At 42.7% G+C, this 15,672-nt stretch overlaps 2 protein-coding genes across 2 annotated transcripts; one reads left to right on the top strand and one right to left on the bottom strand.

Moving 5' to 3' along the window:
- Positions 1 to 211: 211 nt before the first annotated feature.
- Positions 212 to 5,094, bottom strand: ANKS4B (ankyrin repeat and sterile alpha motif domain containing 4B). The gene is made up of 2 exons (XM_068699710.1): positions 4,841 to 5,094; positions 212 to 1,649 (listed from the first exon to the last, which is right to left on the bottom strand). The coding sequence occupies exons 1-2, from the start codon at positions 5,002 to 5,004 to the stop codon at positions 599 to 601; spliced, it is 1,215 nt and encodes a 404-aa protein (XP_068555811.1). The 5' UTR covers positions 5,005 to 5,094; the 3' UTR covers positions 212 to 598.
- Positions 5,095 to 9,747: 4,653 nt separating this feature from the next.
- Positions 9,748 to 15,672, top strand: ZP2 (zona pellucida glycoprotein 2). The gene is made up of 18 exons (XM_068699707.1): positions 9,748 to 9,896; positions 9,977 to 10,053; positions 10,208 to 10,291; positions 10,383 to 10,477; positions 11,255 to 11,413; positions 11,744 to 11,788; positions 12,030 to 12,194; positions 12,628 to 12,724; positions 12,804 to 12,985; positions 13,327 to 13,456; positions 13,638 to 13,819; positions 13,898 to 13,989; positions 14,082 to 14,206; positions 14,477 to 14,666; positions 14,926 to 15,061; positions 15,142 to 15,238; positions 15,326 to 15,412; positions 15,495 to 15,672. The coding sequence occupies exons 1-18, from the start codon at positions 9,850 to 9,852 to the stop codon at positions 15,635 to 15,637; spliced, it is 2,133 nt and encodes a 710-aa protein (XP_068555808.1). The 5' UTR covers positions 9,748 to 9,849; the 3' UTR covers positions 15,638 to 15,672.

Raw genomic sequence — 15,672 nt, 5'->3', positions numbered from 1 at the left:
AAGCCTGACTGACAAGAACACAAAACTTGCTGTAAATTACTCATATTTATATTAATTCAGCAGTTATAAGAGTCAATAAGCCACAGCTGAAATCAAGGTTCAGATTTGCCTTCTAGCATACCATCACTACCAGAAAAGGCAGTTTGTAGCAACCTAACAGAAGTGAATGAGTGAATGGAGAAAACTCTAAGCTCTCGAGCTTTGGGAATGCTTTTATTTATTTATTTATTTTTGTGGTTTTGGAGAAGAAAGGAAGGGTTTTAATAAAGAATGTGCTATGTCTGGCCTTCAATAATATTTTAAGTTATTCAGACAAAAAGAAATCCAATCTCCATAAGAAGGAAGAAAAAGCTTTGAATCTAAAGCTTTTAGTTTTTTGTTTTTTTTTTTACCTTCACATCGGTTCTTCTTGGTAGAATGTGCTTGAATTAATATCCTGTGTACCATAGCCATCTATGTCTTTGACCTTGCTATACCACCTAAAGCAATTGGTAACCTCTTTGCCTTCCATTTTAGCAGATGTTTGAAAAGAACTGCATTCTATTTTGAATCAGGAAAAGATAATCAGTGTGCAGGTTACAGCAACAGGTACATTAATTTATAAGCAAGTATCTACAGTCTTTCCAGGGTTCTTGAGAGCCTGTTTTCTTTTATTCACAGCATTCAAAACCTTCTTTCTTGGCCCCAGCTCAATCTGAATGCTTTGTAGATCTTCATCAGAACATAGCATCAGGGTGTCTAAATCAATTTTTTCCCTCATGAAGACTGGAAGAAACTCATCCAGCATCTGGGATGCCAGAAATACCTCAAGGGGTGTGTTTTCTGCTTCCTCATCATCCCAAATGCCTTCCTCCTCCTGCCAAGGGATATCAGCACCATTTTCAACATCATCTTCCCTGTCATTCTCAGCACTTTCATTCTGAAAGAGTTCACTGGACATTTTAAAGCTTATGACTTCTTTCTCAGGAGACATGATTCCAGGATTTACATCTGCAGCCAAATTCCTTCCAAATACGATCTTGCCAAGACCTGGCCTCTGGAAAATAGAGAGCCGACTGTCATTGTCATTTAGTAATTCATCCTCTTCTTTCTCATCAAATAAATGCATCACACTTCTCCTATCCTTCTCATCTGCTTGGCCATTGCTTTGTGTTTCCTGGCTTCTTGTGCTACCAGCTGTCTTTTTTGTCCTCAGTTTGAAGGTGTCTTTCAAATTTTTGGAGAAAGGAGTTGTTGTATTTGAAGTGAAGAGACTGGGTATCTTTACCCTCGAGTGTGTCCCTTTGGAAGAGGTTACTGTGCCAGCATTTTCTTTCATATAATTCCTGTTCATTTCATGTTGGTGTTTCTCTTGTCGCTTCTCACATTCCTTAATTTGTTTCTCCACATTTCTCTGGGCCTGGGCTTTTTGTTTGGCTACCTTCTTTGGGTTCAGCAGGTTCTGCTCCGTGGCAGCTTTGTCCAGGATTCTGACACATTCATGGCGATCTCTGCTGGCAGCCACCTCAAGAGGAGTGCGGAGGTCATTGTCCAGAGCAAATATATTGGCACCGAAGTTGATCAGAAAGGAAACGCAGTGGATGTGACCATTGCAAGCAGCATGGTGGAGAGGAGTGTTCCCCCAGATGTCACATTTGTCTGGATCACCTCTAAGAAGGAAAATAGCACAGAGTGAGCTGGACGTATACAAGCATAACATTGCAGTGGAACTGAACAAATTGTAAATATTTACCTCAGCTTTGCTGTGAGGACTACAGCATAAACAAAATGAGTCAGTTTAGCTCCATCCTGGAGATCAGTGCTGCACCGATTGGTGCTACTTACCTCAAGCACTGGGTATACAGGCAAAAGGCTGCAGCCCTGCCTACTCTGCCACAGACTGCTGAAAGCAGGCTTTGACTTATACTCATTGGGACTGGTTGCAAAACTGTTTCAACCGCTCTTGGGCAGAATGTTTTAGAGGCTTTTGGGTGACTCTTTCCTTTTGTTTGTCAAACACAAGGACAATATTAGGAGGATTCTTCAGTGATCGCAGTGATGCATACGTATTGTGTCCATACAGTCACTTCTTTGGTAGGTAATAGGTAAATGATTAGGAGTAAAGCCCTGATTACACATTTCTCTCCATTGCTGCTGGATTAAGCTGAGGCTGATGCTATTGTTTTTCTTCATCACTTTTGTTCTCCTTAAGCTTCTTTTACTCATGGGGTTTGGAAAGCAGAAGCTCATTTGAAAACAAAATACCATGTCTTTTCAATAAAATTTAAAGCCAGAGAACTTTTTAACTCTTGCACCGACTTCACATTGATCTGCTGCTTGCAGACTAGAATTGGCTTGAATCTGTTCATTCTTATTTGGTGGGATCAACATCAGCCATGGTTCTGATCAAAATTTGGGTCATCTGTGATCAACATGTCAGGCAACCACAGTATCCCAAAGCCTTTAATAACCTTGGAAAATTTTGCAAAGTCTTGGATATCTGTTCCATGGCAGTTGTACCGTGGATTAAATCGTATATACTATCACAAAATCTCCTTCAGGTGTTGATCTCTGTCAATGAACATCTCCGGAATTAAAACACTAACATATTTGCTGAAGGCCAGTTCTGAGAACATCAGAATTCAGCCTAAAATGCTACAGGCAAATGGGAGATTAGGGGCCATGTAGAATTGAAGCACACAGCTGGTTGTGTTGAGAAACAAGAGCAAGCCTGAGCAGGCCAGGCTCTGAGAGTGCAGGCATTTCTACAGGGAGGTGGCAGCTGAGCATCAAAGTTTTCCCACTTAGACATGTGGAAACCATGTGTACAAATTTCTGCTTTTGTGGCTGTGCCCTGGGGAACTGCTGCAAAGTGTGCCAGATTCCTTCATTCCCACATTAGCAACTGTCTGCATTATCCTGGCCTTGGAAGGGCTGGGCCATCCATCCTCCCCTTCAGAGCTGTTTGAGGTCTGTTTTCCCTCTGGAGCCTGCCAACCTTTGAGTCTCAAACAATTCACAAACCAGAGTGTCAATTCCCAGCTCAGGGGGACTTTGGGCAAAGTTTTACATCTACTTTGGCATCTCTTACTCCTCTTCCACTGCTTTCTCAAGCATGAAGGAGGCTCACACAAAAGAGAGCAGATCTGCTACTTGGTCTTGCCTCCATTCATGTGCCTTCAAAGCAGGCAGAGAAAACATCTCTTAATGTCTGGGAGACAAACTCTTACAAGATGAAAGGGCTTATTTTTAGTATTGGTACATTTTCCAAGGGCTGAGTGTGTTGCAGGCTTCAGAGTCCTAAAATCTGCAACCACTAGAGGAAAAATATCCTGTATCTCAGTGCCTTTGTCAGGAAACCTTCTTTGCTTCAAGGAAAGGATGGCTTCATTAAAAAAATTAAAATACTTTCTTAGAAGACACTGCCTGACTGTAGAACAGATTGAACACCTTCCAAAGTTCAGCTTCTGCCAACAGAACTACTGAGACACAGCCATATCTCTGACAGCCTCAGCCTACTGATTGTGTCAAGAAATCTTAGATTAAAATAGAAGTGCATGTATATGTTTGATAATTTTGAGAGCAATGCTATCCCAAAGTTGTCCTCTACTGAAAAAAAAAAGAGTTAAAAATACATTAAGTAACAAACACACAGAAATTTCTTATCTTTGTGTCACCTGCTGTGACTTCTATGAGCATATACAGTAGAAGACACTTTTAACTCACATATTGAAAAGATTACTTAGTTATTTGTTCATTAGGTAGTCGTTCTGTCTTCTCTATGTCCAGAGACCTTTATTGACTCTAGGTATTTCCTTGGAGCTGCCTTTATACAAGTTGAAAAACTGTCAGTCTATTTTCGCTTTTCCTGGGGGACACAGCCATAGCTATAGAGTCCAAAGGTCTTTTTTATTGTGCTATTACAGCCACACCTGAGTTCAATGAACCTTAAAGCAAGTCTATGACAAATTCCTTTTTATTTTATATTTTCAATTCTAATTTTTAAAGAAAAGAACACTAAATATATCCAAACAGTTATTCAACTTTTCACTCCAATCTTCTTTAAACTATTATGATTGAAAATGCAGGTTGATCTTCATCTCATCCCAGAAAGAATATTTTATTTACTGCATTTTCTTCTATTAAATCTTGCTAGAGAATCACAGTTTAAAATGCAGACTCCAAGCAGAGAAAATACTGAGATGATATGTAGAGGTAATGGCCTTTTGAATAATACCTTTTAAATTAGTACATTTAAATGATAAAAAGAGAACTATTAGGAGAAAACAACAACAACAAAACAGTAGAAAACCTTTTTTTTTTTTTTTTCTTTTTCTTTTTCTTTTTCTTTTTCTTTTTCAGTTTGCAAGGACCCTACCCAAGTTCTGAAACAGTACTACAATTTTTAGTGTGATGGTAGTTGCTAATACTATAAAAAACAGAGAAATAACATTTTTAGATTTTACTGTCTCAAAACTATCAGTCATGACTTGCCTCTGTAAAGTACTAAATCTTCTGGTGGTACCTGCACTTTAGGAAGCAAATGAGATAGATTTTTTTTGCTAAAAATGTTTCAGACAAGGCATTTACTTTTAAAGCCAGTTCCAAAGATATATAACCACAAAAGGCTGTTGGCCCACTTCTCCATTAGAGAGAGCTTCACCAACCCCATGTACAGACCTGTTTGTAGGTTCTGGGCCTAAACCCATATGAATGAGGAGAAACAGTTCTTGGCAGTGCATTGAAAGAAATGACCAGGATTTTCAGCCTTTTGGGTCTGGTGTCACAGCAGCATTAGAAATACACAGTAATTATACTTTTGAGCCACAAGCTCACGAGAAATGGAGGCGGATTCACTCACCCTCTCCGGCATATGACCTCTAGAGCTTCTAGATACCCGTGGTATGCTGCCAGAAGGGTGGGCGTCATCCCGTCTTCATCTGAAGTGTTAAGATCTTTTCTAGTGGCTTCTTTCAAGAGGTCCAGATTGCCATCAGCTGCTGCTTTGTGATACCTGCTCGACATTTTCAGGAACTTCCCGAAGCAGCTCTGTCCGATATCCAGACAGTACAGCTACCTTTCCATTACAGGGATAGTCCATTAATGATTACAAGTTGAGACGTCACCTTGAGGATGAATATGAGGAGGCAAAGTTCACCCTAGCAAACAACTGGAGTTCTGCAATAAGGCAGTGGTGTGCTGAATGCTTTCATTTCCTGAGGGGTGGCTCTGCTGCTTACCTCTCAGTGCATATTTGTCTATTTAAACACAGAGGGGATTCCTTCGTCTTTTCCATGGCTCAGCTGCTTTTGCCAAACTTATTTGTTCTGGGAAAACTGTCTTTGAAAGAAGCTTTACCACTGATGTCAACGTGACCAGATTTCACCCTAAGTAAAAACAAACCCTTGAGTTTTGATAGGCTGAAATACTTTGGAACCTCCACTGGACAAGCTGTTTGTAACCTATCATTTATTTGGGTTACTGCATTTGAAAACAAGCCTCTCCCCATCAAAGACAGCCACATCCGTGAAGCCGTTTGGTGCACGCAGACGGATGTGTGGGTGGAAGCAGGCCTGTCAGGACCGGGAGGTGTTCGGCTAAGACTGGCCAGCTGGTCCACAAAGCACAGTAGGGAAAACCACAGTCTCTGATCTTAACACACTTGGCAAATGTAAAGTCATCTCACTGGTACTGTAATCTCTATGTTTGGATGCAGGTGAAAAAATCTGAATGATTTCCTCAAGACGGCACAGGGAATTCAAGAAATAGAAACATGATGGTCCTGAGCCCGCTGCCCCACATGCACTGCAGTCCTCGCCTTGGAACAGATTGGTCCAGTCCCATTTTCACACAAGCACTTCCTGCTTTAGAAGTTGTTTACATTGACTTCAGTGGAGTTAAGGGCTACATCTGTGAGTGAAAGCTCATAGAGTTAGGCCACAATTCTAATTTTTCAGTTCAAAAGAATTGCTAAGAGAAAACCACATAAAAGGTCAGCTTTAAGACAGGAGCTCAGAAGGTATCAGTAGGTAAATAAAATGTCCTGGGCTGTCTGTTACTCTGGTCACGCTGACAACAGCTGCCAGCTCTGTGTTACTTTTTTTCTCAAGCTGTTTTCCATGACTAACTGAATTAACCTGTATCTCAGAGAGAGTACTCTCAGCAATTAGCAGTGAGGTTCTGTTGCTTATTATGCCCCTGTTACAGAAGTGGTAGCAATTGCAAACCAGCTCATTGTCTGAAATTGGTGCAATTACTGGATGGAGAGCCACCTCATTTACTTCCCATAATGCCACCCACGTAACGCACAGCAGACCTCTCCAAATGGGCTTTCTGTCATAATTATTTTCTCAGACAGGGACTGAAGAGCTCTTCAGGAACAAGCTTGTACCAACATTTTCCTCCACGTAGAGAAGAGCCTGTCAGGTCCTGTAACAGGTCTGAATCTCTGAATAAACAAGTCCAGCTAGGGGTAAGCTGAAGCTCTGGTCCACAGGCAGGGCTGCCCCACTGCTGCCCGGCCCCCGGGTTGGTGAGGAAGGGCTGTGCTTCACCCAGGCCCACCTCCATCCTGCTGCAGGGGACAGTTACCCTCAGCTCTTGTCAGGTTCCTGGCACTGCTGTTTATACCTTTCTAATAAAAACTTCAGTGATTTATTCTATTTTCTGTTTAATCAGGCTCAGCACTGAGTTAAATTTACAGCTACTAGGAAAAAAAAAAGAAAAAAGAAAAAAAAAAAGGTGCAGAACAAAGACAGATTTTATACACAGATTTTATTTATATACTAGATTAGCTGTTTCTCAGTGCCATTGCATTTTATTTCCTTAATAAAGAGTATTATAATTTCTTTTACTCTTTGTAGAATGATCACCCTGGCATGTATTGCCTATACCACCAGTGCCTGCTAGCAGAGAGGAGACAGCATTTTTTCTAGTACGTTGACATCTTATATTGTTGGCTACATCTATTGAAGCGAGTCAGTGGCAAAAAAGGCTGTTTTTGTTTTCTTTTGATTATTGATTTCTACTATAGAATTATATTCATTAGCTTTTCTATTAACTAATTCATCACACAAAATATTGATCTCAGAGAGATTTTTATCATCTAACATCTCAAAATATTTACTTCAAAAGAAAGTTACTTTATATGATACTAAGTGGAAAACTATTGTTTCAAGTTTTAATTAGAGGTAAAACAAAACCCACTTCAATTGGAGGGAAGCTCTAGGACTTTTTCTTTATTTATGTCACAAAAGCAGGCATCACCAAAACAAATAAAAAAGAAAAAAAGAAAAGACCAAACAAAATTTCCATCTATTTCTAAACTCCTGGTATTTGTTTATTCTTGTCCCATCTAAAAACCTCAACTTAAAATGCAATAAATGATTCAATGTCAAATGAATTAAATTTCTCAGCCTGAATAGAGATGTGTCTTTGAGAGCAACGCTCAAAATTGAGAACTTTTTAAAGTCTCTAAGTAGTTAGAATGAAGCCTTTCATTTTGGGTCTGAAAAGAACTTCAAAACCATTGCATTTCCAATTGAAATGTCCTACCAGGCTCAGGAGAAACTCTGTTGTAATGGTACGTGTTGTTGTAGACTAATGAATTATTTAACTAACAGTTCTCTTTTGTTATTGGGATTTGCTACATCTATGATTATTGTTCTATTTCCTTCAAGGACTATCTCAAGAAAAATACTGCCAGTTAAACAAACTATTTATCTAGTAATACTACAGTATCACTAGTTATGTTGTTCTAGATAATTCAGAGCCCTGTATTACTTGCCTGGGAGAAAAACAGTGAAGTTGTGCCATCTGTTTTGCATGAGGTATTACCTAGCACAACATTGCCTCATTGCAACTTTTATGGGCAACAAATGCAGTACAGTAAAGGCCATACAAGGGAAGGGGGGAGGCAAGTAAACCTCTACTTGTCTAATGAGATCGCTGGAACAAATGGGCTTGGAGAAGAATGAGGTTGTTCACACAAGGTGACTGTGGCTACACAAATCAGAGATGATAGCAACATCTAAGCAACCATAAAAAGGTATTTTTCACTCCTCACACAGGCAAAGCTCCCACTGCTGTGTCCAAGAACACTGTTGCTGTACGCGCTGTTTCCACAGAGAGGTTGTGTGTCCCCCCTGCCAGCGCTGGCTAAGACCCCATCCTGCAGTCATCTTTGCTAGGGTTGTGGGCTCCAGCCCTCACCGTCTGCCCGCACACAGCATTTCAGCAGCAAGGCCTTAGTTTATCAGGAATGATGCATAAATTGGAAACATAGCAAACCCAGAAAATCAAAGCCCTGTCTCTCTTCACCCTCACACCTCGACACCCACCCACACTGTACATGTAAAAGCAGACTGGGAGACTTCTGTAGAGCTAGAAGCAGTGATGATGTTGTATGACAGTGAATTGCTGTCTGAAATGCTGTCCTGCTGCTGCTATGTGACCCAAAGGCAGGCAAAACCCATGGGAATGTACATCCGGGCTGAGATGATCTGTGTTTTTCAGTGTTGGTATGCAACGCCCCAGTGTTCAGCACTGATCTTGAGCAATGCCTTTTTTTCTGCAGAAGTCAGAAACTCAAATAAGTAAACAAAGCAGAGAAACTGAAGAGGAGACCTTGCAGTTTTTTTTTTCAGAAAAGTAAGAGAGTAACGGAGATAGTTTTGTGTTCCAGGACATGAGTTAGATGTTTAACCACATAACTCAGGCCATAGTTATTTTCACAGGTTCAGCAACTCAGACAGGTGCAGCTGAACTTTTTGAAAGGAGAAACGGCCATGCTTTCTCTGCGGCTTTTGTCGCACACCCTGGAATTCAGACATCTTAAGTGAAGCAACAATCAATTATCCTAGCACATGTTGATGAATCACATCCTGCAGTCTTACAAACTAGAATATTGAAGTCAGGAGATGCTAACGTGCACTGCAGGGCAAATCCAGGTGACCATGGCAATCACATTGCTCTAACTGTTTCCCCTACCGTGTTAAGTCCAAGCTAAATAAAAATAGATAAATAATGCAACAACCTAGCATACAACTCCAGAATTTGTCTCATTAATTTTCACTGTAATCATGGCTTTTGAAAGCAGTGATTCTGATTGTAAAATAAATAAATAAAGGCACGTGGTATACATTTTGTGAGCCCAGGGTCTCTGGGAAGTTAATTTCTTGCCAAAGCTTTGCTTCATACTAATCCTATTGATGGCAAAAGCAGAAGTCCAAATCGTTTTTCTGCTACTAAAATCAACTGCTATTTACTCCAGTGCAGTTGCAGATTCTAGCTTTGAACAATAACAGTCCAGAGCCTCCAGAGATCTTCCAGTCTAAAAATTGATATGGGACTTCTCATCTTCCTTAACCTGCCACTCATGTTTTTCTCCTTTCCACTCATGTTTCTCCTAAACCTTCCACTCATGTTTTAGTTCTATTATCAGCATTGCAGATTTGTCCATGCAGGGGAACAAAATATTTTCAATTATATACAAATCTACCAGTGGAATCCTTTTAAATTATCAGAAAATTGAAGTGGCACAGAAATCTCCTTTTAAAAAAAAAAATTGACAAAAGTGTACTTTTTTCTATGCAACATCTGGCAATAGAATAAAGAGAGTAAATTTGAGATAAGAAGAAAACGCCTTAAAATGGTATACAACAATCAGTGTCACAGCTTTAGCATCACTTCAAGGTTTCCTATGAGCCCTTCTCCTCACCTCCTCACCACAAGCAGACTACATCTCAACAAGACACAGGTGCAAACTCTCTGTCCTTTAGGCAGCAGAAAGACTGCACCTGTGTGGAGCCTGCACCAGGTCCTATATAACTCTGCCTGGGCAGCACAGAGTAAGCTTGTGGTAGCAGAGAGATGTGGTTGTGTATGGAGGAGCAGTCCTTCAGCACCCCAAGGATGTGGTGAGTGGGGTTTGGGTGTGGGATGGGGGAGCTGGGCTCTTTCTTTGTTGCTCTCTGATTTGACTCTGTTGTGCTTGCAGGTTGCTGTTCCTCCTGTTTGGATTTTTGCTGCCCTTGGTCCCTTGTGATGGTGGCCTCGGGGATCAGGATCTCTTAGGTAATGAAACCTCCCTGGGCTGGTAGGGGTTCAGATGGGGTCTCTGTTTTCTTGGAGCTGCTTCTCCCTCTCCTGGTGTAAGAGAGGGTCTCTGGGCTGGGGGTGCACCTCCAGGAGGGTGAGGGCAGAGCTGACTGTGGCCTTTGCTTTGCAGAGAGTGTGACCTGTCATACAGACAGGATGGAGGTTGAGTTTTCCAGAGAGCTTGGCAACTATTCCTGGCAAGCATGTGCAGTGGGTAGGTATTGCTGCTGGCATGGTCCTTTCCTCTGTAGCTTGGAAGTAGGTGGGTGCCTGCCTGCAGTACTGATCATTTGCCTTCTTCCTAGATGTGAGTGGTGAGGAAATGGTGTCCTGTGACCATGCTGTGGATTATGAGAAGCTGTTGGTCAGTGTCCCGCTTGTGAACTGCACTAGCCTGGAGGTAAAGGGAGTCTCTGTTCTAGGAGTGTGCTGTTGATGTTTTCTGGTTCTTTTCTGGTCATGATTAGATTTAAGAAGGTTTCTAGTCCTGACTTCATTCAGGAGTGGAAATGTCTGGATCAGTCCACAGGACTACTGACTTAAGCTGCTAAAATACTGCTGCCTGACTACTTATTCTTCTAGCCATGCATTAAATGCTTTTGGATGCCACCATAAAAGCTGTGCTCTCCTGTAATAGAGTTAAGAGCTAGTTGAAATGATACCATGTAGGGAAGTGAGGTCTGAGAATTACATAGCACTTTATTTTTTCATATGTATATTGATGGATCAAATAATGCAAGTTATCCTCTCTTGGGGTAGAGCAGTAACTGGGAGGCCACCCCAAGCAGCTGGCCTCAAAGGCAGAAGCTTTACAGCTATTAGTTGCTTCTAGGTATTTGAAATGCCTGCAGACTTCCATTGGGTTTTGTGGTAGTTACTGATATGTGGTATTTACTAATGTGCTTTTCAACAGTTGCTGCTACAGTCCACTGGTCAGGCAGTCCTTGAAGCTTTCTTCTTGATTCCTGTATCTCTTAAGCTGCAGAGTAAAACTCTAATCTTGTGTACCCATGATCTTCTAGAGAATATTTTTCTTATCATAGAACTTCTACATAATGGTTAATCTTGCCCTTGCTCTGGTACAAATGCCTGAAATAACTGTAAGTTGGAGCAAGTCAAAGACTTGTTTTTGTGCTGTGAGTACTGCTTTCTGATTAAAGTCTCCTGTTGCCTATAGTATGGTCAGCACCAGCTGAGACTGAGGCTGATGGTGAATGACACAATGGGAGAGGAGAAGAACATAACCTACAGTACTCACTGCAATGTTGCCCGTGCAGATGAAATCATTGCTCCTTTCTTTGCTGGTGCAACAAACTGTACAAAAGACTTCATGGCAGTAAGTAGAGGAATGGGAGTGCTATGGATCTTTGAGGCAGGATGGCTGTCTCTCAGAACTGTGTGGCTGGGATCTGCAGAAAGCTCCAGCCAGCTTTGGGGAGGTCTGTTGGCTGTGTCCACCTTGGCATGGCCCACAGCTTTTTGAAGAGCTAGTCAGCAAATTAACAGTAACAATGCAGATGGTCTGGCTCCAGCCCTATTGAAGGGGGAACTGGGATGCTAATGCCAGCTTCTGCTTTGGAAACTTGTAGCAGAGACTTCTCGTGAATGGTGAACTCATAACTATTGTCTGCTTGTGTTGTCTAACTCCTGTGCTTTACTTTCTCAGGTTACCTTCCCAAGACTCATTCCAAGCTTCAATGATGAGCATACAGTAGGTGACCTCCTTACAAAAGGGAGGGTGTGGGTGTGCCTCAATTTTGAACCTAAACTGAGCCTAATGCATTCAGGCTGGAGTACTTGCATCTTGTTGGGAAGTCTAATTTGGTGCTATCAGTACAGGTAGCTTGAGTGTGACATCTGCAAGGTGGCAGCCCTGCAGAGTGAAGAACTAACGTCTTGCTGTTGTGTGGTTTATGCTTTCCCTTCCTAAGGAAAGATTTTCTGCTTCACAGGTTCCAGCAACTCCAATGACCTGGACTCTGTCAATTGATGATGGAACCAGGGTACACCAGCTGAGCCTTGGGCAAGCCATGCAGCAAGGCTACAACTTTCTAGCTGATGGACACAACCTGATTTTTCAGGTGGCTTTTACTGCTACTGGAGTTGTCTCATACAAGGTAGGTGCACAAAGAGATAGGACTGGGAACTACTTCTCCTGATACTTCTGAGTCTGGACACCTTCCTCCTGACATCTGCAGGTGCTTTCAACAGAGCTTATGTCATCAGATGTATTTAGCTGGTGTGTGTATGAGTCTGTTAGACTTGACATAGTTGCCACTGAATTGTCCAGCCCTATAAAATGGGGGAGTACAGCATGCATCTCCTATCAGCACAGCTGATAGGTGTCTACATAGTTGGGGTTCCAGCTGCAGTCTGTCCCATGAGCATCTGACTAGCAGTGTCATGAGCAGATCCCTTCTGGAAGGGTGGGAATAAACTGTTTGAGATGTAAAGCAGCAGCCTTGAATCAGATATGATATACCAACCTGCAGGATTCCACCTGTGGTGGCTTGAGCTGAGTGCACTGTAATAGAACTGTATCTTTTGCAGCATGATGGCAAGGTGCTCTACACTGTGGCACTCAAGCTCACATATGGCCCTCCTGAACGTAGGTTGACTGTGGAGTCAAGAATGCTTTGTGCACCAGGTAATGTGTGGAAAAAGCTGGTCCTCCTCTGTCCTGAGAAGTAGGTGTTATTTATATCTTAACAAGGCTGTCATTGCAGGTCCAGCAGTCTGTAATGGAACACACATGACTGTTGTCATCCCAGCCTTCCCAGGCACCCTTAAGGCTGTGGGTATAGAGGATAAGACCATTCCAATGGACCAGCTCCAGGAAAATGGGATTGCTCTGGATACCAAGAGGGGGGTCAAGCTGCATGTGAGCAGGGAAGTCCTGAAGTTCAGGGTGAGTTCAGATTCTGAAGTCCTCAGGGTTGGTGTGGTAACTTATGTAACTCATTGGTGTTAACTGGGAATGTGGTCAAAGCTTCTGTGCTAAGCAGTGGTCAAGCCAGCTGTGTGCCCTGTGGCTGGCTGAGGGCAGTTATGGTGTTGTATTTGCCATGGCAGATAGTGATCACTCATAGGTAACCCAGGCTTCCTCTCCAAAAAGAGCTGGAGGTAGACTTGCTCTAGCTGAGTGAAGAGCAATGTGGCCACAGGGCAAGAAGAAACAACTTTAATATATGTGTGTGTTAAAATGAACACTTGTATTTATACTACAGGAGAGTAATTCTTGTCTTTCAGCTACATGGGGAGAGCTGCCCAGGAGTTCAGTCCTATATGTCTGCCTTGAAACTGGCTTTTCAGTTCCATGGGGAGATAGTGGCAATGGTGATGCATCCAGAGTGCCCCTGTGACCAGCACATACCGTTAGGTGAGTGATTCTGCAGTGGACTCAGCCCAGTCAGCTGCTCAGCTGGTAATACTTTCTCAAGGCTTCTTCTTGAGCTGTGCCTTCACAGGAAGGTATATCTCTAGCTAAAATCCACTTGCTTTTGTCAGAGTGAGTCATGCCCATGTCTGGGCATGATAATGTCTGTAAATCTCTGTTCTAGCTGCTGTATGCACCCAGGATGGGTACATGGATTTTCAAGTCCTTGCTGACAGTACTGTACCACCACTGGACTTGGATACACTTAAGCTCAGAGACCCAGCATGCAAGCCAGCCTTTAAGTCCTCTTTGAATGACAGGGTTTGGTTTCATGTCCCACTGAGTGGATGTGGGACCAGGTATTGGGTAAGTATGTTCCCAGGGCTAATGGGGAAGACTCTGTGCAGTGTGAATGCCCTCACTAATGCTGTTATTACTTCTCAGCTTGATGGAGAGAAGATCATTTATGAGAATGAGGTGAGGGCACTATGGACAGACCTCCCACTGCGCAGGATCTCAAGGGACAGTGAATTCAGGTGTGTCTGGATGCCTCTTAGGTGGGAACTGTTTCTGGGTCTAGCTGTTTTCTGTATGGATGTGATACTTACTTGCTCTCTCATTCTTGCAGATTAACAGTCATGTGCTCCTTCAGCAATGGTGATGCATCCCTCTCTGTAAGGGTAGACAACTTTCCTCCACTGTCATCTTCAATGAACCAAGGTCCCCTCTCCTTAGTTCTTCTAAGTTACCCAGGTAATGCTGATTCTAGTTTCAGATAGCTGGGGAAAAACTGAACTTTCTGTTGAGAGGGAGGGTGTATAGGTGGACTGTTCTGATGCTTGGACTTCCAGTGACTTCATATGCTTTCTTCTCCCATGCTACTTGAGGTAGAAAATCTATAGCTTAGTATCTGACTCTTGGACCAAGTGCAGCTGGCAGACTGGCTGGTCCTGAAGAGTTTCAGGCCAGTCTCTTCAGGACTCTGTACATTAACTTACTAAGGTTCTGGTTCGTGCCTTTCAGAGGACTCCTACAGGCAACCTTACCGTGATGATCAGTACCCAATAGTAAGGTACCTACGGCAGCCCATTTTCCTGGAAGTGCAGGTCCTGAACCGCAATGACCCCAACCTTCATCTTGTATTGGATGACTGTTGGGCAACAGCATCACAAGATCCAAGCTCACTTCCCCAGTGGAATATTGTTGTTGATGGGTGAGTACTGGTGCACTGTTGGCAGTAGGTGGCAAGATTCCCCTGACTCTTCCCTTACCACCACCTTCTCTCTCTGGAAACAGAGTCCCAGGTATAAGGGCTTTGCTAGAGGTGCACTCTCAGGCATCTTGATTGCACCACCCTGGATGTTTTGGAATTTGCAGGAGAATGGCAACATCTCTACATAGAAAGCTAGCCTGCTTCTGGAAAAAAATCTGGCCTATACTATTCTGACTTACTGCTTCTTAATCATTGGCAGGTGTGGATATGACTTGGACAGCTACAAGACTGTGTTTCATCCTGTGGGGCATGGTGTCAGCTACCCGAACTATCGTCAAAGGCTGGAAGTGAAGACTTTTGCCTTTGTATCTGGTGACAAATCCCTCCCTGGCCTAGTAAGTGACACTACTTCTGCTTAAAGCAGTAAGTAGGACTACTTGTTTCTCTAAGTGATGGATCTGTGTGTGTTTTCCAGGTGTACTTCCATTGCAGTGTCCTAATCTGTAACCGTTTCCAACCAGACTCCCCTCTGTGTGTAACAAAGTGTCCTAGACAATCTAGAAGCAAAAGAGGTAATGTCTAAGCAGATACTAGGCTGCACTGGTCCAAGATCAACCTGCTGTACCATGAGGCTCATCTCTGATATGTTATTGTTGTAGAGAGTGGGATGACAGGTGTGAACTCTGCTGTGGTGAGCTTGCGGGGTCCTGTTCTCCTTGTGCCAGAAGGATGGTCTGCAACTGAAGGTACTAAACGTGTTATGTGAGCATAGTGCTTAGTTCGAAGATGCAGCTTTTTACTGTACTTAACTGTCTTCTCCCTTTGTAGGGAACACTCTCAGCAAGGAAGCATGGGCTGGTGTTACAATGACTGCTGTTGCCACTCTGTCTGTGGTGGCCACAGTGCTGCTATTTTTGGCTTTTCTTAAATGCCTGAAGAGAAGAGCATTGATGCTAAATGTAACATGTTAGTGCATTTTTACAAATAAACTTGATGTGATCCTTAA

Source organism: Anas acuta, chromosome 15, assembly GCF_963932015.1.
Source record: "Anas acuta chromosome 15, bAnaAcu1.1, whole genome shotgun sequence".
Classification (NCBI taxonomy): domain Eukaryota; kingdom Metazoa; phylum Chordata; class Aves; order Anseriformes; family Anatidae; genus Anas; species Anas acuta.
The sequence above is the reverse complement of the archived record's forward strand: the minus strand, read 5'-3'. Positions and strand labels throughout refer to the sequence as shown.

What these genes read in the sequence shown, in the direction of transcription:
- ANKS4B (XM_068699710.1), bottom strand. Translation starts at nt 5,004, where the DNA reads ATGTCGAGCAGGTATCACAAAGCAGCAGCTGATGGCAATCTGGACCTC. An exon ending in GAGGTCATATGCCGGAGAGG is followed by an intron (nt 1,650 to 4,840) that starts GTGAGTGAATCC and finishes TTTCCTTCTTAG; the next exon opens with AGGTGATCCAGACAAATGTG.
- ZP2 (XM_068699707.1), top strand. Translation starts at nt 9,850, where the DNA reads ATGTGGTTGTGTATGGAGGAGCAGTCCTTCAGCACCCCAAGGATGTG. An exon ending in GTACAAAAGACTTCATGGCA is followed by an intron (nt 11,414 to 11,743) that starts GTAAGTAGAGGA and finishes TTACTTTCTCAG; the next exon opens with GTTACCTTCCCAAGACTCAT. An exon ending in GGGAAGTCCTGAAGTTCAGG is followed by an intron (nt 12,986 to 13,326) that starts GTGAGTTCAGAT and finishes CTTGTCTTTCAG; the next exon opens with CTACATGGGGAGAGCTGCCC.